Source organism: Triturus cristatus, chromosome 4_2 (assembly GCF_964204655.1).
Source record: "Triturus cristatus chromosome 4_2, aTriCri1.1, whole genome shotgun sequence".
Taxonomy (NCBI): Eukaryota; Metazoa; Chordata; class Amphibia; order Caudata; family Salamandridae; genus Triturus; species Triturus cristatus.
The window spans coordinates 321472547-321495182 of NC_140586.1; the positions used below are offsets into that span (position 1 = coordinate 321472547).

General features: G+C 47.1%; 1 protein-coding gene across 2 annotated transcripts in view; it reads left to right on the forward strand.

Moving 5' to 3' along the window:
- The window catches only part of PDC (phosducin), a 134026-nt gene extending 111979 nt beyond the window's left edge, over window positions 1–22047 (forward strand). For both annotated transcript variants that reach the window (XM_085601664.1, XM_085601663.1), the window contains exon 4: window positions 15604–22047. In XM_085601664.1, coding sequence (XP_085457790.1) covers window positions 15604–16128 — 525 coding nt within the window. In that variant the 3' untranslated portion in view covers window positions 16129–22047. The remainder of the gene's footprint in view (window positions 1–15603) is intronic.
- Window positions 22048–22636: the final 589 nt, after the last annotated feature.

Here is a 22636-nt window from a genome sequence, read left to right on the forward strand (position 1 = left end):
ACAAGTTTCAAACCTTAGAAATAGTGATTTCCTAATTGCGATACAAAAAAAACAGCTATTTGGAAATCACTTTCCCTAAATTTTGTACATCTGACCTAAAGTTAATTCCCGCAGATTGACTGTTTATTGTGATTTTATAGCAGAAAAACACTGGAATATAAATAAGCTATTCCGTTCGCAGAAGCCTTGAGAAAGTTTCATGACTTGAGTAGAACAGGTGTTGGCTGAACTCCTTTACCCCAGCCCCAGGGATTACGGGGGGCCCCCCAAATCTGCTTCCGCCAGCCGTTTTGTGGCAGGTTGAACGCCGCAGAACGACTGGCGGAAGGGATATTATAATCCCTACAGAGGTGCCTTGCTGGCACCGCCGCAATGCTGCCCTTCCGGGGGGGTCCGACAGGCGGTCGGAGAAATACTGCCTGTCGGGAGCGTGGCGGTCTGTCTTTCCGACCGCCACCTGTCCGCCCACCATAGTTATCTGGCGGGTGAAAACCTCATTCCGATGGGCTGTTGGTGGCCGGTCCTCCGCCATCCTAATGAGGCCCTACGTTTTTTGATTGCATATGAAATTCACCATAATACAGTGTGTAAAAATTGCTAAATTTAATCTGATATAAAACTAATCCTGCCAAGGACAATAGAAGCTGTTGTTGCAGTGTGCAAGGAGAAAGGAGTGCCCCTATATTTTACATGGGTTGCAGGAATAGATTTCTGCACATTACACATATTTTCCCTGTGGGAAAAACATAAACGTTAAATTTGCAAATGTACATTTCTGCATGACTTACTCATGCATTGTTCCCAATTTTACAAGAGTACATTTTGGGAAGGGAGAGTCTCCTGGATATTTACAGTTGTTGTAGATGTCCAGGGGTACTTTTAGGATTCTGTATTAATTTCCAACATGTCAATAATCTACTCCATAGAAACAAACTTCTGGGCATAGCTCTCTGGCATTTTAATTTAGGACTTTGACTATCTGACCCTAAGGATTTAATTGGACATATATATTCACTAAATTGACCTTTAATTTAAGCTTCAAAGCTTTCAGATCTTTAAACGGCATGGGGACGTGACCAGCAACACCCTGGAGCAGATGTGAGCTGAAAGCACCTCTCGCCCCAAATCCCATAATCTGACAAAGAGCTTGTTAAATGTAAGTAAGATGATTGAAGGCAATAAGCCTTAGATAACTCGGAGAGTGAAGTCACTTTCATAGAAAGAGAATATACTGTAAACCTCTGTGTCCCATCACAAGGAATGAAGACAAATCGTAATTGACGGTGTCACAGGACAAGACAGGGAAGCTTTTACACCAATTAGTATGTGAAACAAGCATTTGCAATGCAATAGGTTTCGCATTTACAAGAGTTTAAGGTATTGGCAATGTAAATGACAATGCATTTTATTTTATGTGTTTGTTTTCAAAACAGATAAAAATCTTTGTCATTTACAATGCCAATAGGTTAAACTCTCGCAAATGCGAGACAGATTGCATTGCTTCCTGAAAAGAAGAGAGGGAGTGAATGGGGAGGTGGAGGAGTCAGCTGTAGTGAGCCGCATCAATTAACAGAAAGGCACGGTTCGTTGAAGTCTATTTTTTCAATATTGTATGATTTTGGTAAGCAGCGCAGCACGCAGCCTGTGACTCGCTGCTTACAAAATGTTTACAATTTTGCAAAAAATAGACTTTGGTGAGCCGCTCCTTTTTTTTCATCATTGATTGCTGAAGTCTTTTTAGGTCTCGCCTAGCAACACAGCGCATGCGCTGCCCGCTTGAGAGACTATTGTCGTCGGTTTGAATTTGGAAGTGGGGTGGAAGCTCCACCCATGCTTCTAATTGGCTCACAGCCAAAATGCGTGCTTTAGATTGGAAGGGAGGCATGTTTGTTCCCTCCCTGTCTGCTGCTTGCCGTGCCTGCCCCGACAGGAGATGTGCACGCGCACGGCGTCTCTTTTGCTCGCGGCGTTGTAGCACGTATATAAATAAACAAGATAAGGGTACAATGTCAGAAAGGGAGGGTTGGGGCTGCTTTCACCCGTTTCCACAGATTTGCAAGGAGAGAACCCCAGCTGGTAAGACAGGCGCGAGTACGCATTCATGTTTTCTATTTAGAATAATACATGCGGCGCATTATTTACTGGGGCAGAGCTCGGCAGTGTGGCGGACCCGTGATAGCGAAGCATGCCCCGCAATGTATGAAGGCTCCCCGGTAACAGGACTTGGTGTGACAGGGTGGGTGAGTGATGGGTGCGGGAATACTCATGTTTTGTAACGTTGCACATCATGTTGGTCGCGTCGGGTTTCCTTTCAAGTGCCTAATTGTACCGGATTAGCTGAATACAATGTTATCTGGTTTGTGGACAACCTAATTAGGAAGTTCAGCTGCACTCAGCTCGCAGGCAGCGGCAGGAAATGTTATTGTGCGTGCAGTTGCAGGCAGAGAGACTCAACCATGTCTCTCGATTGTTTACTTTAGCCCTGGAAGCTGCTTTCCTCAGCAGCATTCTGCGTTCTCTCTCACACTCAAAATTACCAACGGCGCGGCTCACTTCACAGGCCTGCACGCGCTGTGTGGCTTTAGTCAGCAGGCACAGCTAAGAAGAAGTAATTTGTTCTTGTTGACAGGTATGACAGTTTGATGTCGTGATACAAACGCAAGAGTGCAGCCTTCTTCCTGGCTTCCCCTTGCACCCTCCTCCCGCCCCTTCATATATCTGTATATTTTGGAGATGCCTGCATACACTGCCCGGTTATTCTAAACAGAACGGTGTCAAGGGGAAGACGATGCAATGGAGATACTCCACTGTGACTTTCTCTGAGCTTCCTACCAACAGCTGGATCCTGACTGGAAAGGCACTGGTGGGAAGTGGCAGGGCGGTGGAGGAAGGGGCCTCCTGAAAGGAAGGGTCATTGCAGTTATATAAAGCAGGATACGTTTGAATCTCCTCGCAACCGGATCCATTTTGAAGTAAACATGCGGGGGTTACCTTCCAAGTGGCCCCATGCCATGCGTGTGCCTTCAGCCAGTTCTGACTTTTTAACCAAGTACATCTGCATACTGCAGTTTTCCAGACTTTCTCGTGGCCAAGGCACATACTTAGTTACACTGCTCATTAGACATTAATACAAAATTACACTCCACATATATCCACTTGGCTCCAAAACACACAACTACACTCAACAAAAGTAAACTCAGCAACGCGCCCCATATTTACACTCCAATTAATTCCACACCATGCCACACTGTTCCACACAATGCCACACCACACAATTTAATGCCACACAATTCCATACGACACAACAAAATTACACTCCACTCCATAGCACATAATCACAACACACATAAATATACTCCATGGCACACAGCAACACTCCACATAAACACACTCCACACCGTGCCACATAATTCTACTCAACATAATTTAATTCAGTCCCACACAATTCCATGCAACACAATTCAACTCCACACAATTCAATTCCACAGCACACAATTCCACTCCACAACACATAATTCCACTCAATGCATGATACTTCACAACGCACAATACCACATCAGTCCACTCCAGTTAATACCACATAATTACTATCCACATAATTCCATTGTACAAGCATACCCTCAACCAACATTTCTCATATTGGTTCACTTCAGGTCTTACAGCACAGTTTCTTTACCATAACTTTTCAAAAAATCCAAACTGCAAACACACACTCTCCTCCACTTCTTTCGGTGTTTACACAAACGCAGCCTCTTTGTGTCTATAACCTTCTCTCCCATTCATTCTCTCTAACACACTCTTTCTACTACTCTATCTAGTCTTCATTCGCCACTTGACACACAAACTACCTATTCCTCGAAATCTTACTTGCTATCTATTTTATACAGTTCTCACCCCTATCTATTCACCATACCTCATAATTCCACTACATAAATACACTACACACCACACAATTCAACCCCACATTATTTCACAACCAACAATTCCAATCCAAACCACATAATTCCACTACAAACAACATACATCCACTCCACTCCAAACAACAAACTTAAGACAAAAACAATATCATGCGATCAATATCAAATGCGAGACCTATTGCATTGCAAATGCTTGTTTTTTACTATTGTAAGATTTTGGTAAGCAGTGCAGCACGCCACCTATGGCGCGCTGCTTACTAAAAGCTTACAATATTGAAAAAATAGACTTCGGCGAGCTGCGGCGAAGAAATGAAATGTCCGGCTTGCCGAAGTCTATATTTTTAATATTGTAAGGCCTTGGTAAGCAGGGCAGCTCACAGGAGCGCCTCCTCCATTAGGGCGTAGGAGCGCTGCCCTGCTGCTTTCTCGCAGTGCGAGAAACAGAAACATAAAATGGTATTTTTAATACCATTTTATGTTTCTGCTTCTCGCGGTGCAAGAAAGCAGAAGACAGGGGTATGCCTGGGTGGGGGCGGGGGGAGGGTATGCCTGTTTGGGGGCGGGTTGTTTGGATTGGGTCGGGCAGGATTAGCTTGCACCACTCTGAGTACCCTGTCTGTTTGGTCACCTCTGGGGCTGCCCAAAGCAGTCATGCGCACTCTACATTTTCTCTATGTAGGCTGCATGCAGCCTACACAGAGAAAATGGCTTCCCTGCAGGTGACCGGCTGGGCGCTGTCCGCGTTTCTGCACCAATCTCAACGCTGCCATTGCAGCATTGTGATTTGCTTACAGGAGGGATGGGACCCTGCCTGCTCCTTTTTCTAAACTTTTTCTTTTAACCCTCCCACGGTAACCCCCGCGGTAACCCCAGCGCGAACCCCCGCCCCCCAAACCGCTAATATTGCTAGCCGTGACTGGAAGCACACCGCCTTCAGCGCACTGCTTACTAAAAGCTTACAATATTGAAAAATATACTTGGGCGAGCTGTGAATGTCTTTTCTTTGTGGCAGCTTGCTAAAGTCTATTTTTTCAATATTGTAAGATTCTGGTAAGCAGCGCAGCATGGCGCCTGTGTTGCACTGTAGGAGAAAATCATTAAAGAAAATAGTGCTGACCGACTGTAAAGAAAACATAAGTGTAACTACACAAGTAAAAGGGCCAGTCCTCATGGGAGAATAAAAATGTAGACAGGGCGGTACTAAGGAGGGACTAGCAAGCCTATTAATGAATCAGAAACCAACATTTACAAAGAACAATGACACAAGCCAATTACAAATATGGGGGGAGAGTGGGCAGTGCTTCAAGTCCATAACTGAAGAACAAGTTACTTACCATCGGTAACGATATATCTGTAAGAAACATAGGTTAGTTATAGATTCCTTACCTTAGAATTACCTCCAGGCGTCAGACTGGATCCGGAAAGTTTTTCGTCAGCAGTACCCCTGCGCGTTGGAACGTGGTATCGGTTGACTCTGCATTCGCCGTCGGCGACGTCTTGGTTGCCTGGATGACGTCGCAGTAGCTACATAGACGCCGCCCTCGCACGCTGACGTCAGTTCTGTACATGACTTTCCATGCCAGAAGCGCAGAGCCATGCAAGACACTCACCACTGGTGCACAAAACTAGGGCTCTGAAAGGAAGTCCTTAATCCTAGAAATCAGTTCGCAGAACGGGGAGGATGGGTGGGGCGGTAAGGAAACTACAACTAGCCTATATTTCTTACAGATACCTTGTTACCGAAGGTAAGTAACTTGTTCATCTGAAAGAAACAGTTAGTTATAGATTCCTTACCTTAGAATAGATACCCCAGCAATACCAACCCCAGAGGTGGGTCTGCGAACTAAGTTCACACCAGAAAGTCCTGGAGAACAGAACGGCCAAAGAAGCCGTCTCTCCGTACTTGACTGTCCAGGCAGTAGTGTTTGGTGAATGTGTGCCCAGTGCCAGGACCCCTGGCCCACGAAGACCCCGACCGACCCGCCTGACGTACACCGCCGCCAACCTCAGCACACTCAACGCCGGTCGACTCCCAGGATGCTACCAAGCCACACCACGACGCACTCACGGCCCTTTCTGCTGCCACGCCTGCAAATTCACCTGCATCCAGACCTGCCTCGCACCAGCAGCCGCCAAGTCGAACACCAGCAGCACCCACCTCAAGTGCATGCTGCTCAACACCCGCTCCGTCCACAGACACGCCGTCGAACTCTGGAACCTCCTAGACGCCACAGCCCCTGACGTTGCCTTCCTCACAGAGACCTGGATGAACGCCTCTTCAGCTCCCGACATCGCCATCGCTATCCCGGAGGGCTACAAGATCATCCGGAGGGACCGCAACGCCAACCAGATAGGAGGAGGCATCGCCATCATCCACAGGAACACCATCCGCATCACGACCAGCACCGACGACACCCTGACCACCGCCGAACACCTGCATTTCCAGATCCACACCGACCCGAACACCACCCTCAGAGGCACCCTGATCTACCGACCCCCGGGACCACGCACACAATTCAGCGAGGACATCGCCGACTTCGTCAGCCCGCATGCCCTCCCCTCCGCCGACTACATCCTCCTGGGGGACCTCAACTTCCACCTGGAGAACAACAACGACCGCAACACCAGCACCCTGCTCGACAACCTCGCCAATCTTGGACTCAAGCAGCTGGTGTCCACCCCCACCCACCTCGCCGGACACACACTTGACGCAGTCTTCTCGTCCTGCACAGACATCGACTTCAGCCACGCCACAGAGCTACAATGGACGGACCACAGCTGCGTCCACTTCACCTTCAAGAGAAAGACGACCCACCACCACCAGCAACAGGCCGCCCGCAGAAGCTGGAACAAGATCACAGCAGACCAGCTCGCCACCTCCCTGAGCCAGCACCCTCCTGCGAGCTCAGCGAACCCCAGCCAGGCCGCCGACAACCTCACGAAGTGGATCAGCAACTGCGCGGACGAACTCGCCCCGATGAGGACCCCGCCCAGCAGACCCGGCAGCAAGAAAGCCCCGTGGTTCACCGACAAACTCAAGAGTTCCAAGAAGAACTGCCGAGCCCGCGAGAAAGTCTGGAGAAGGGATCCCACACCGGACAACAGGACCACCTTCAAGCTGGCCACCCGGAAGCACCACCAGCTGATCCGCGCCGCCAAGAAAAATGCTTTCAAGGACCGGCTGGACAACAACGCACACAACTACAAGGAACTCTTCAACATCGTGAAAGAGCTATCCAACCCCAGCGCAGGAAACAACGACATCACCCCATCGCAAGACCTCTGTAACTCCCTCGCTTCACACTTCCACAACAAGATCGCGGACATACACAACAGCTTCGACAACCAACCAACGCACACCAAGACCGAACAACCACCCCTCACCACCACCCTCCACGCCTGGACCCCGATCAGCACCGAAGACACCATCCGCACGATGAACTCCATCCACTCCGGATCACCGACCGACCCCTGTCCTCATCACGTCTTCAACAAGGCTGACGCTGTCATCGCACCTCACCTGCGAGACATCGTCAACACATCCTTCAACACCGCCACCTTCCCTGAGAGCTGGAAGCACGCCGAACTCAGCGCCCTACTCAAGAAACCCACAGCGGACCCCACCGAACTCAAGAACTACCGCCCCATCTCGCTCCTCCCGTTTCCAGCCAAAGTCATCGAGAAGACCGTCAACAAGCAGATGGCCGCCTTCCTCGAGACGAATGGATCCCTCGACCCCTCACAGTCCGGCTTCCGAGCCAATCACGGCACCGAGACCGCCCTCATCGCCGCCACCGATGACATCCGAGCCCTGATGGACAACGGAGAAACAGCGGCCCTCATCCTCCTAGACCTCTCCGCAGCATTCAACACTGTCTGCCACCGCATCCTGATACAGCGCCTCAGCAACGTCGGAATCCAGGACAAGGCGCTGGAATGGATCATCTCCTTCCTCGACGGAAGAACACAGAGAGTCCGTCTACCACCGTACAAGTCAGAGGCCACCGAAGTCATCTGCGGCGTCCCTCAAGGATCCTCACTGAGCCCCACCCTCTTCAACGTCTACATGAGCCCCCTCGCGGCCATCGCACGCCAACACAACCTCAACATAATCTCCTACGCCGACGACACCCAGCTGATCCTCTCCCTGACCAACGACCCCGCCGCCGCCAGAGCCAACCTGCACGAAGGGATGAAAGAGGTAGCCGAGTGGATGACGACCAGCCGCCTGAAACTGAACTCGGACAAGACGGAGGTCCTCATCCTGGGATCCTCACCCTCCGCCTGGGACGACTCCTGGTGGCCTCCCGCCCTGGGCACCGCACCCAAACCGACAGACCATGCACGCAACCTGGGCTTCATCCTGGACTCCTCCCTCTCCATGACCAGGCAAGTCAACAACGTCTCCTCGGCGTGCTTCAACATCCTACGCATGCTACGGAAGATCTTCTGCTGGATCCCCACCGAGACCAGGAAGACCGTCACCCAGGCCCTCGTCACCAGCCGACTGGACTACGGCAACGCCCTCTACGCCGGTACCACCGCCAAGCTCCAGAAGAGACTCCAGAGGATCCAGAACGCCTCAGCCAGACTCATCCTCGACATACCACGAACCAGCCACATCTCCGGACATCTGAGAAACCTGCACTGGCTCCCCGTCAACAAAAGAATCACCTTCCGCCTCCTCACCCACGCACACAAAGCCCTACACGACCAAGGCCCGAGCTACCTCAACAGCCGAATCAACTTCTACGCTCCCAAACGCCACCTCCGATCAGCCAACCACGCCCTCGCCGCCGTCCCCCGCATCCGAAGAGCGACTACAGGAGGAAGGTCCTTCTCCTACCTGGCCGCCAAGACCTGGAACTCCCTCCCGACCGACCTGCGCCTGACCCAAGACCACCTCTCCTTCAGGAAGAAGCTGAAGACCAGGCTGTTCGAGCAGTAGCGGCACCCCCCCACCCCCAGCGCCTTGAGACCCTACGGGTATGTAGTGCGCTCTATAAATGTCACTGATTGATTGATTGATTGATTGTGCAGCGAAGCCCACGTAGCTACCTGACAGATGTCATTAAGGGGGACTCCCCGTCCCAAATCAGTGGTGGTTGCCGTCGCCCTGGTTGAATGGGCGCGCAGTCCCACTGGAGCCTCCTTCTTTGCCAAAGAATAGCAAGCTTTGATGCACAGAATGACCCACCTGGAGATGGTCCATTTGTGAACAGCCAGACCATTCTTAGCGCCCACGTAACCAACAAAGAGCTGGTCGTCCACCCGGAATTGCTTTGTGCGATCCAGGTAGAAGGAAAGCGCACGTTTTGGATCCAGACGGTGGAGCCTCTCTTCCTCTTTTGAAGGATGCGGAGGAAGAAAGAGAGTGGGCAAAGTGCTGTTTTGCCCAATGTGGAAAGAAGTAACCACCTTGGGAAGAAAGGAAGGTCTAGTTCTAAGGACGACCTTGTCTGGATGAACAGCCAGAAAGGGAGGCTTGGAAGAAAGGGCTTTTATCTCACTCACCCTGCATGCTGAGGTGATGGCCACCAGAAAGGCAGTTTTCAAAGTAAGAAGCCTGAGAGGACAGTTATGTAGCGGCTCAAAGGGAGCACACATAAGATAGGTAAGCACCAAGTTCAAGTCCCACTGGGACATTATGAAGGGAACAGGAGGAAAAATATGAGTAATGCCCTTAAGGAATCTATTTACAACAGGGGACTTGAAAAGAGAAGGCTGATCAGGAAGCCTAAGGATGGCTGAAATGGCTGAGAGGTAGCCTTTTAGAGTGCCCAGATCAGAGCCCTGCTGTGCCAAATAAAGGAGGAACAAGAGAACATCAGAAAGAGGGGCAGAAAGCGGATCCACAGCCTTTGCTGTGCACTATGCCACAAATTTGTTCCATCTGCAGGTGTATACCGTCTTAGTGGAGGGACGCCTGGCTGCCAAGATAACATCGCAGATTTCAGGAGACAGGTCAATTGACGTCAACTGGTGCTGCTAAATCTTCACACAAGGAGTTGGAGGCTGGACAGGTTCGGGTGGAGGACCGTACCCTGCTGCTGCGACACAAGATCCTCCCAAAGAGGCAGTCGAATCGGAGGATCGATGGCCATGTTGAGCAGCTCGGGATACCAGACTCTTCGTGCCCAATCCAGAGCCACAAGAATGACTTGAGCCCGGTCACGCTTGATCTTCTTCAGCACTCTTGGCAGAAGTGGTATAGGTGGAAAGGCGTATAGAAGACCGCAACTCCACTCACAACGAAAAGCGTCGCCTAGCGAGTGCCGCCTTGGAAATTCAAACGCGCAGAATTGCTGACATTGCGTGTTCTCTTTGGTGGTGAATAGATCTAACCAAGGCTCTTCTCTCTGCTGAAAGAGACCTTGCACCACCTCCGAGTGAAGACGCCATTCCTGATCTATCATGCACCCGCAGCTGAGTTCGCCCACCCTGCCAGGTGTTGAACCACCAGGGATATGCCCTGATGTTCCAGCCATGACCCCAGGCCACCTTGTTTGTTGCCGTACCACTTGGCGGTGGTGTTGTCCATGAACACCTGTACCACTCTTCCCCGGACAGACAGAAGGAATGCTTTGAGTGCAAGACGAATCTCCCGAAGCTCCAGAAGGTTGATGTGGAGCCCGGACTCCGCCGGAGACCAGAGGCCTCTGATCTCCCCCTACCCCATGTGGCTGCCCCATCCCAGAAGTGATGCATCGGTCACCAGTGTGAACTCAGGTTGAGGAAGGGAAAGGGATCTGCTGTTGACCCAATCCTGGTTCGTAAGCCACCACTGCAATTGGTATGCAGTGCCCTCTGAGATCTGGACACAATCGAACAGATTCCTCTGATGTTGTGCCCACTGGAACTTCAGGTCCCATTCTAGAGCCCAAATATGCCATCTGACCCACCAGCATGATGCAGGAGGCCATCAGACCCAGCAGCCTGAGGTCATCCTGACCGAAATCCGGGATAGAGGCTGAAAGATCGGAATCATAGCCAGAATATCCCGGACTCGCTGTTCAGGAGGATAAACCCAAAACTGCGTTGTGTCCAGAACCGCTCAGATGAAGAGGAGCTTCTAAGAGGGTTTTAGGTGTGACTTCAGCACATTGATGGAGAACCCCAGCGAATGCAGGAGGTCGGCCGTAGTCTGGAAGTGGGAGACGACAGCCTGGGGCGAGCCTGCCTTCAACAGCCAGTCGTCGAGATAGGGGACGACTGGAACCCCTGATCTGCGCAGATGAGCTACTACCACCGCCATCACTAGACTCACATAGGGTTTTAGTATTCCTGCCTCATTTCATAAAAACATCCCTGAGCTCCTCCCTCGCAGCGAGGGGGTTGTAGCCCGCCTAGAGACTAGGTCTCTCACCCAAGGAGGCACACCTATAATGAAGCATGACACCTTTGGTGTGTGAGGGGAACCGTCCCTAAAAGGGATTGCCACCAATGTCTGGTGGAGTACACCCAATCACTTGCCTGACCTCTCTTATTCCTCTGGACCCGTGACCCTTTTTTGTGATATGATTAATGAGTGGTGAGGTGGTCCATGCAGGTCCTTAAATATCCTCTAGCCCCCTTGTGTGAATACAAGACCTGAGTGAGCGTCAACATTTTGAACTTCTCCTTCTGGAGGAAGAGGTTGACGTTCCTGAGATCCAAGATAGGACGCAGGTCTTTGTCCTTCTTGGGCACCAGAAAGTAGTGGGAAAAGCAACCACGACCTACTTCTAGGACAGGAACGTGCTCGATGGCTCCCTTGGCCAAGAGTGCCAAAACTTCCTGTTGGAGTCGGGCCACATGATCCTCCAACATGCGATGGTACTGAGGTGGCATGGAGGGAGGGGTAGTTTCGAAGGGGAGGGAGTAGCCCCTTCAGAATATCTGCAAAACCCACCTGTCCGACGTGATGGTGAGTCAGTGGGGGAGGTGATGGGGAATCATGCCGCCCACTGGCGTTTGGTGGCCCTGAAAGGTCGGACTAGGAGGGTTTGGAGGCTGCTGTAGTGGGGGCTGTGGTGGACTGGCCCGCCCGCTTGCCCCCAGAACCACGGCGCTTGTTCCCATGTCCCCGGCCGCGCAGAGGCTGAACAGCTTGTGCCGGCCTGTGGCTCTGGGCGGGGCATGGAGGGGCACCCCTTCCGTAGCCACGAAAGGGGCGAAAGGCAGACTGCGGTGGAGAGACCCAAGGACCTGGCCATAGCCCGAGAATCCTTAAAGCGCTCCAGCGCATTGTCTGCCTTGTCGCCAAAAAGGCGACGGCTGTCAAAGGTCATATCCAGAGTGGATTGGACATACCCGGAAAAACCAGTCGACCTCAACCAGGCGTAGCGTCAAAGGGCTACCGACGTGGAAATCGTCCTGCCTAATGAGTCGGCGGTATCCAGCCCACAGCGGAGGGTAAACTTTGCTGCGTCTCTCAAACTTGGCAACTGCATGGGAGAGCACGGCCGGGCCTCCTCCAGGGACTGGGGCAGCACCTGCGCTACCGTATCCCACACAGAGTGAGTGTAACGGCCCAACAGACCGCAGTCTCAAGCCGGAGGAAGAAAACATTTTCTTCCCAAGGTTGTCCAGCTTTATGTATTCCCTATCAGGTGGTGTGTTAGGGAATGCACCTTTGGAGGTGGAGGCTTTGACCACCAAGCTCTTGGGGGTGGGGTGTTGGGCGTCGGGCAATCATCCTGTCCACAGGAGCCCCTGTGTTGGGCCTGGACCAGGTGCCCAAAAGGATGTCTGTGAGGGATTCATTAAATAGCAGCAGGTGCTCCGAAGAGCTCACTGCTGATTGAAGCACCTCTAAGTTAGCCCTGACTGCCACCGTAGGTAGCTCGAGGTGGAGAGCCTCGCCACCCTACGCAACATATGACGCTCTCTCCTCCGTAGCCACGGTAGAAGGCAACATGCCAAGGTCTGAGGAGGTATCCAGACCACTGGCTTCCCCCAGTTCCTCTCTCCAGTCCGATTCACAACCTAACTGGTCAGTTAAAGGGTCACCAGACCCCTCCCAGTCCTACTCACCCTCATCTGGCTGCCAATCTGGTCTCTAAGAGCCAGGGTAGAACAGGGGTACAAAAGTCTGTCGACGCCGGTCCAGCTCCGTGTCTACCTCGAGGTGGAGGCTGGGGTCGACATTGGCTGGGGACACAGCCGACGCCAGCTGCAGACATGGTGCCGGTGGAATCGGTGCTGGGGGTGGCGTAAACAGGTCGCCCGGCGCCGATCCAGACCCAGGCCTGGATCCAAGGGGACCCTGCGGCACCAAAGCTGCCGGCGTCGAAGGCTCAGGGCCCCCAGCCAAGTTGGCGCACCCGAAGGCAGGATGGCGGAGTCGGGCTGCCCAAAGATGGCGTGCATCGCTTCGTAAAACTGATGAAGCTGGGCAGGGGTCGCACCCAGTCCCGGGAATGGGAGAAAACCCAGAGCCAACCCTTCGGGCTCCACACGTGGATCCGAGGGAGGGGCACCACCCGCATCCCTCGTCGCACCAGTCAACTGACAAGAAGAAGTCAAAGAGCGACAATGCTTCTTCGACGACTTCTTGTGCTTCGACTTACCTGACTTGGATCAAGAATGGTGGTGGCTACGCGACCGGTCCCTCGACCTCCTATGCGACCGGGACCTCGAGCGACGCGGAGCCGACTGACGTGCCTCAATGCCACCTGGCTCACCATGTGGACTGGGAGCATTTTTTCTGTTTTGTTTTTTACTAACAAACTGCTCAAACCCAAAGTTTGGTTCTGGAAACCAATGTGTCTGGTGTATTTGAAGTTCCGGGCAGGAAAATACTGTCATATTGGCAAGCGGTTTTTGGTATCATGGGGAGTCACTGATGTCAGATTCAGCGTTTCACAACTCCACACATCAGAAGTGTCTTTATATATGTAGCATAACCAGAGAGTCCAATATATAGTGCTGAGTATGCCAGTGACATCTGTTCTGTTGGGACATGAAAATGGAGTCAAAAGAAAGGAAAAATATAAATAAAAATTACCAATCATATCACCTCAAGAGGGGAGCATGAAGAGCGTTAAGGAATCCCCTGCAGCCATATTATCCATCAGCTAAAAGATTTACCGAAGGAAAGTAACTACTACTTTGAATGAATAAGAGCTCCCATGGATTTTTTACTTGAACCACTCTCACAGTGTCCAAAATGGCACTGGCTGAGGAATTCAATATATGACTATAAAAAAAAAGACTGCAACACAGCTCTTCCAAATTGATGAAATCCTTTACAGCAATGCAATTGTATTTCAAGAAAGAGCAGCTTCCTCAATTATTGGCTTGCATTCCACACTCTACCTGTTTGTTAAAGAAGGCTAGGGTTATACAGATGAGGTTGTCAATTTCTTTAACTGAAAGCATTATCTAAATACAGCACCCTTGAGCATATTTATTTTTCCCACCACCTTGTCCAGGCCCTACACCATATTGAATCATCTTAGCAGTTCCTGGACTTTCTAGCTCTTTGCCTGGCCTCAACAATTCAGGACAGTTGCCGGTTTCCTTTTCTCTAAACTCATTTTCAACCTTCCAAAACATAATCTCACTTACTTTCCTGTACCAGGGATTACGTCCTGGTTGGCTCTGGAGACTTCCCTTCCAATTAACCCAGCTTCTGCTGCTCATCAGGGACCTGGGCATCTGGCAGCATGGTTTCTGGTGCCACCCACAACCAGTCATTAGGACTGTCTTGTATTTGCTGGTTGCTCTTTCCACCCAGATTCCACATCCATACCCTCCAAATGGTGCATCTAATGGCTTTCACTCCTCTGACCCAAGCAGCTACTTCCCATCACATGACCCTGACAGCTGTTTCTCTTATAAAAGCCAACAATTTTGCAGCACTATTGTGAGCATGTACCAAATTCCTCAATCTATTGGTGCCACTTCCACCATGGACATCTGTGGACTTGAACACATCCTAGCCCGGCTTCCACGTAGCAACAACACCATAAGAAAGTTAGTTTCCCCTCTAGTCAAATTTGTTCTAGTTCCCAGCCCCTAGGATCTCCTTGCTTTCAAACCAATAAATACCCGTCTCCATTGCACTGCCTCGGCCCACCTCATGTGAGCACCATCACCTTCCACTAGTTCATTATTCTCTCAGCCCAGCCTCTCTCTATTAAGAGTATTACGGGTGTTTGCCAACTCAAGTATCAACGGTGAACAACAATACTTAACTATGATTTACCTTAATAACCATTACTGCAAGTATTTTTTAAATATTAATATAACTGATAACATTATAATAGAAGGTGTTTTATAGGATTATGACATAAATTCTAATTGTGCTTCTTCCTAGAATGTGTATGTCTTTTAAGTAATTGAATTATGTCTAATTAACTAATTCAGTGATGCCTAACATTGGTCCATAAGGGCCTGATTCATACAGTGTTTTCTGGATAACAAGAAATGATGTCAATGATGCTCATTTGTATTCATTGCATGTACATTTATCCCATGCTGATAAGGTGAAAACCTAGTATGGATATAGTCCTCATGATGCAGGGGTAGACACGCCTGTATCTTTTCTAAATTGTTTTAGGCATTTTGGGTGAAAGAATGCAATTCCAACAGCCTACACTGTAACTCAAGCACTTAATAATGTTTTTGAATTGACTGCACAGTTACCACAATGCTTTATTCCGTGGCTAGGCGTAACAATGTATGTTTATTATCATTGCAGATGAGCATGCAAGAGTATGAGTTGATCCACGACAAAGAGGATGAGAACTGCCTAAAAATATACCGTAAGCAGTGCATGCAGGAAATGCACCAGAAGTTGAGCTTCGGGCCCAAGTATGGCTGCCTTTTCGAGCTCAAGAGTGGGGAGGAGTTCTTGGAAGCCATAGAGAAGGAGCACAAGAGCACAACGGTAATCGTACACATCTATGACGACAGCGTCAAGGGCTGTGAGGCCCTGAATAGTTGCCTCACCTGCCTCGCCTTGGAGCATCCCACCGTGAAGTTCTGCAAGATCACGGCGGTGGACACTGGGGCAGGGGACCGATTCTCCAAAGAAGTGCTTCCTACTCTGCTCGTCTACAAAGCCGGGGAAATGATCAGCAACTTCATCAGCATCACCGAACAATTCAACGAGGAGTTCTTTGCTGTGGATGTAGAGTCCTATCTCAATGAGTTTGGGCTGCTACCCGAGCGGGAGACCCGGGCCCTTGGAAATGGCAATGGGGAGGGAGGGGACATTGAGTAATTAATCACTTTGAAAAATTTCAAAAGAAAATCTTGCTTGTCATGCATTGGGCAGAACAGTTTACACCCGGGTGACCCGAACAATCTAAACGGGGTGCTAAATTTATTGCCGATTTTCTAAGCAATATACGTTTATCATTTCATCATTTAAATCAGTTATTAAAACAAACTGTTAATGCAACATTCGCGCCCCCGTCGTGTGACAGAAGCACAGACATTTGACTCGGAAGACTGCAATAAATGTTGCAACTACTATAGCAAGGAGTCTTTCAAGAAAGTCATATCAGGCCTGATTTCCAATAGATTTAAATAATGTATTCTCTGTATCTATTAAGGCTGCTGTGGTGTCACTTTTCAAAGGAAACAGTTTTTGACCTCTGGACTGCTATCTGCAGGGGTCCACCAAAACTGCCAACAAATGCAGTTTATTTTAAAATAGCCTCGTGGGGAGCATACGTAACCGAGTAGATTCTCGCATACATGAAACCAAAGCAGATCTTGGCTTAGTCAAGGACACACAGTAGGGGTCAAGCAATGAACACCTGTCTGTTTACTAAGTAATTGTTGCATAATGAGTACATTTATAATGAGTTAAAAAAAATCCTAGAGAGAATATGGTTTTCAGTGTGTGAAATCTCAGTTGGGAGGAACAGGCAGCACACGCAGCTGTTGTACCCTTAGCAAGGGACAACATTTCTAGAATCTGACACTTTGTTTGGAAAGGAATCTGTCCAGAGCAAGCAATGGGTCCTGGAGCGTTGGACACCCTATGGCCCACCCAGCCTGTGTGTGTCATTCAGGGCTTCTAACGAAGAAACATGAATGACAGATTTAGGAATCCCTATGAAGACATTGAACTAAGCATCTGTTATCCTTCAGGCACTTTTGAGAAAACTAATGAATGCAGGCTGTCCTGGTTAGAGGGAGCTTACTGCACTAGTCATTAAACTAGTCATTGAACGAGCCTGCGAGTGGAGGTTGCAGCGGGGTCGCTAGGTTTGGAGTATAGGAACACCGTAGGTTCCACAAGAGTGGGTAATTTCACTGTGCAGTGTTTCACTGTAGCAGCTGTATTTAAATCACTCTGAAATAGTAACACTGTGGAACAAAACACTACATACAAAACAAAGCATTATTACAAATGTTGAAAGGACCATTTATCCACATTTATTACCCACAATTAGTGCTGCTCAAAAAAGTGGAGGCCACAAAGAGCAGCCAAATTTAATCTACGTCACAACCACATCTCTAGACCTCTGCTTGGTGGAAGAAGCAGCTGTCAGACAGGAAAAAGTTTGGCTATTAGGATTGGAGAGTCTGACCAAAGGCAACTAAACTCAGCAATCACGGTCTATAAATTTAATGGAATGTGTTAGTTTGAATGAAAGAGACTATTGGGCAATGTGATCAGAAGAACAGATACCAATCATATGGTGTGTCCTCATCCTATTGGACTCAATACCAAAAGCCAGCTTATCTTGTCCATATAATGGACCATAGATCTTCAGGAATGGAAAGTCCCAACCCTTCTTCCCACTTATCGCTGTTTGTGTCATACTGATTAGCGGCTGCCACACATAACCCTCTGTATATCACAGAGCTGTTCTCAATAGGATCATTCTTGTGTGTCCACTTTTTTGACTGTTTGGTCTCTCCCAAGTTTCTCAATTATATCTGCCTTAACTGGTCTCTGAGGGTTAAATGGAAGAGTTCCATATTCAGGTCATAGTCTCTCAGTTCTTCATTGTCCAGGACTGATTTTTCAACAACAGACTTTGGCCCAGAGCAAGAGAGGGAAAGCCAGAAATTTGAAAATGGAGGAGGAAGAGAAAGACAGGAAAATCGTCAGGAATGGAAAAAATCCACAAGAGTGAGATAAAGAGACAGAAGTGTAGGGGTGGTGTAAGAAAGAGACCTGACAAATCACAAATAAGCCGTCTTGATATTTCACAACTACATCATTCAGAAGCACTGGCTGAGAGCTTCTGAGATCAATTGGAGCAGCCCAAGTAGAGAGCATTAAGACCACTGGCACAGTTGAGTCAGAAAATGTCAGGTGTCTCAACAATAGTGACTACAGAGTATGTGCCAGGTATACAAAGCCTCGGCATGGTACAATGTAAGAATCCAGCGTTGGAGACATCTGTGATTTCAGGAATCATCTATAAAGGTAGCATGACATCCATATCCCTGATCAGAAAAAGGCAAACCGGGTGCTGGTGTAAGGCAACTCGAACTCGTGGAGGACCCAGCAAAAACACCTGAAAAACACAGGCCAACTGGTAGGAAGACCTTAGACCTCTGAGCCAGTACAAGAAGTAAAAAGCATAGATACCTTTGCAATGATACCAACATGGGGCACTAGTATAGATACAGTGCCCCTCTTCCTGCATTAGCAAAGTGGCCCTTAGTCAAATTTTCTAATCCTCTGTCTGACTCTTATGTTCTCAGTGTGCATGAGATTAACCTCTGAAAAAATTGATGGTCACCAACTTCCTCCAAGACCTTTTCTTTGGTGTTCTGTTCTGTCCATGAATGGGTGAGAAAGGCACATAGTTGTGTAAATTATCAACAACTTGTATATGCAATCCTGTCGTAGTTGTTCAGTTGTGTAATGTTACACATGTGGCGAATATTGGTCAAACAGGTTTGTCCTTTCAAGACGAACCTGTCATGTAAATAGGTATTTTACAATGCTGAATGTTTGCTTGAATGCGGACATTGTGCACCAATGTCAAGAAGTGCTTTGCTGTACTTTGTTAGGGCACAATTATGGTTCTTGCTCGGACGCTAATGGAACTGCCACTAATATGTACAAAGAGTAATCAGCATTGGGCAGAAGCTCATCCTGTGGTATGTTAGAGGATGTGTAGTGCAAACCTAGCGAGCTGCCGTCCATATCCAAGCTCACATCCATCTAATCAATCACAGCTAGCGCTACTGAACAAGTATGAAAGAGACATCATGGATTCCACTTTCTGTGTCACAATGACCGGTATGTGCTTTGCATTTCCTTCTATCTTGATCTTGTAGCAAATTAGTGCTGCCCCTTTCCATTATAGTATATGTGGATGATTGATGGTGTTGGCCAGAGCAAGATGTGTCCTACATTTAGGAAACTAGCTACAATACAAAATTCCTCCTGTGTAAGTTCGAACTCCGCAGACTTGGCAGAGGAGCGGATTTAATTTCCATAAGCATGAGATCCAGGAGCCAGACTAATGACATGACTTCTAATTTTTCATCACCCACATACCACAGCACCAACTTATGAATGTAACGTCCATTGTGCTGATGTGCGTAAAGAATATAAAACCAGCATATGTAAACACATCCTGACTGGGCTATCTCTCTAGTAGTGGATGCAGATCTTGAAAGAGTATATATTTTATCTGATTGATGAGGTTAAAACACTTACTTCTCTCTTTGGCCAAATATGCCTATAGAGATCTGTCCCCTCCTTTGGTTCCAATAGGTCCATCTATTGCACTATTGAATAGAGGACAGCCTTTGTCCTTGGTGCATCATAGAACAGTTTAATACTTTGCCCCTCGTCACCAAATGAAGCAACATGCACGTTTTTCCACGTTTGCGTGATCATTCTGAATGTTACATGTTTTGTATTTGCCAGGAGTGATTTGGTACATCTACAACACATTATTGAAGACCTGGAAAATGAAGTACTCAGCTCTAAGCGAAGTTTGTAAATCATTCCTTTAAAAGCGATCTGTATCTCCTGAGCCATTTTCTTATTTGCTGAGTTTACAATTTGTTCATAAATTGCAAACCCTTTGTACATGTGGCACAAAATATTTAAAAAGTACTATAATTCAAACTAGCCCATCAATGAACCAAAACAATGGATAATACACATAATAATAGTGAGTCATTCTAGGAGTTTCTAAAGCTTTCTAAGGCTATTTACTACTACAGAGTTACTATTTGTCCTCAGGAGGCCTTTGAATCACTGCCCAAAGGATGGTGATTAAGGTTCTTGTCTGTATACACACTCATTACATGAGACTATTCAGTGATATGCAAATAGAATATTCTTTAAAAAAAGAATCTAGGGAATATTGTGCATCCTTTTTCTATTAACAAGACTCCATTTCTTATTCTAAGCATTTTGCCACAATTAATCTATATTTATTTTGTATTCCATTGCCAGGAAAATGAGATCACAAAAACACTGGCTGAATTAGATGTACAGTTTATCTGTGCCCTCTTTTGCCCTCTCCTGAACTAGGGAAAAACCTACAGCTGCAAGTAACATTCATAATGATGTTCATGTTTTTTCTGCTGTTTATATTTTCTGAAGTTACTTAAGTCAATACTCTAAATGGTGCATTTCCTGGAATTAATTCACTTTGAATAAATGCCTATGAAGAAATACCATTATGAAGAATGTACCAGAAAAAAAATAACTAATTATGAATGTAATGAGTAATGGGATCTTTCACACAAGGTAGGCTTTGTAAAGTTTCATTGTCAATAAAGTCATTTAGGGGCATATGTATCAACATCCGTGATTGCGATTCTCAAATAGCGATATTTTGAGAATCGCTATTTGAGAATCGCAAAATGGGATGTATTTAATAAATCGCAAATATTTTGCGATTTCTTGTTATTCCTTAATTGCGATTAGCAAATTGCGAAATCGCAATTAAGGAATAACTTCCCATTCATTCCTATGGGCCAGAAGGCCCATAGGAATGAATGGGAAGTCATTCTCAATTTGCGATTCGCAATTAGAAAATCGCAAATTGAGAATAATTGCAAGGGTGTCATGAGAACACCCTGAGGCACCCCTGAAATGAGCATGTGTGCGCATATGGCGCACATACATGCCCTAAGGGCATGTATGTGCGCCACTTGGCACTTTGAAAAATGCCAAAAAGTGCATTTTTTCAAAGAAATCGCAACTTACCACCAACTTGGAGTTGGTGGTAATTTGCGATTTCTTAAGGAGAAATCGCACAACTTGGGTGCTTCATACATAGCATTTAAGGAATAGCAATTTGCGATTCCTTAAATGCTTACGCAAAATTAAGGAATCGCAAAATTAGCGATTCCTTAATTATGCGAGGTGAAAATGTCTCATACATCGCGAGTTTGTATTCGCAAACGCTGTTTTTTTGCGAATCTCAGCGTTTGTGAATACAAAATCATTTGATACATATGCCCCATAGTATTTTAATGCATTTTTAATTCATAAATAAAGCACTTTAACACACACCTTTCATTTAGCTGTCCAACTGATTTCTCAAAGCTCAGCTTGTTTTAAACAAAATTCTGCTGACATTTGTTTTGCTCATGCCTATACTCCATTGAGCTATTTCAAAGTACAACATTAATCTTGTAGTTACATAGTCGTCTTCTTCGTGAGTCTAATCCAGTGAGAAGATTTGCTATTGTGGTATTTGCTAAACTGTGCACAACATTTATCATGGTTAAAGACTCTAGAATGACTGAACGCTTAGTGACTGATCTAATCATATGACAGTTTAGCTAATGCCATATTATCAAAGGCTAGAAATCAGGATCAAAGTTGAAGATAGGATAAGACTGACAGAAGTGCATTTTTTTAATGAAAGCATACATTATGGAGGTTTTGTGATTGCAGTGCATCTAGTTATAACCAATCATGTTGTTTTCTCATATAGATCATAGTGTATTCTTTATAACAGTATTTCTTCTTACAAGTGTTCTTCATTTCAACATAGATCCTAGCCACCAAAACAATGCATACACCTAAGTGTCACATGCTAGCTTTGGCCGCGAGGAGTAATGTTATATTTTTTGTTTGCTAACTACTAATGTAGGATGTTACTGTTGGTGACAATAAAGTAGAACAGGTATTCCGGATTGCGTGTTGTATTTTTGAACTTGTGTACAAAAAATCCAAATAAACTCTTAAACAAGGTAACTTTGGTGTGTAGTCTCACAATGTTATGTGCTTGCAGCATTTTCTGAATAGTGTCTATAGAATGAAATTCATGTTAGACAATCCATGCCATCAAATGTTGATGATATATACTGTAAAAGGAAACAGACATTCAGGATAGTGCATAGACATCTAACACACGTTTAATGAAATAGCCAGCCAGACTCAAAATGAGCAAAGACAAAATGACAAATTGACGCTTCACCCCCACTTCCCCCCGTCAGTTGGAGCATGTAAAGCTAAAATTGATATGTTTTGGTGCTACATTTATGCACTTTATCTCAGTAAAAGTTAATTTAGGCAGGGAAACGTAATTGCCCAAAACTGCTTATGGGCACTAATGAGCTCGTATGAAGTTTTTCTTTCAGGAAGAATACAAGAAGATCTTGGGAGAGAATAATTTTCTTGCGTAAAAGGCTGAATTCACTAATTTAGACAATCCCTGCTTCATTTAGCCAACTCCACACTAAAATGTGTAATGTACAGCATAGGATACCAAATGGGCGTACATTTAAAATATGTATACATGTGCAATAATGCTAAAACAAAGTATGATTACACATAT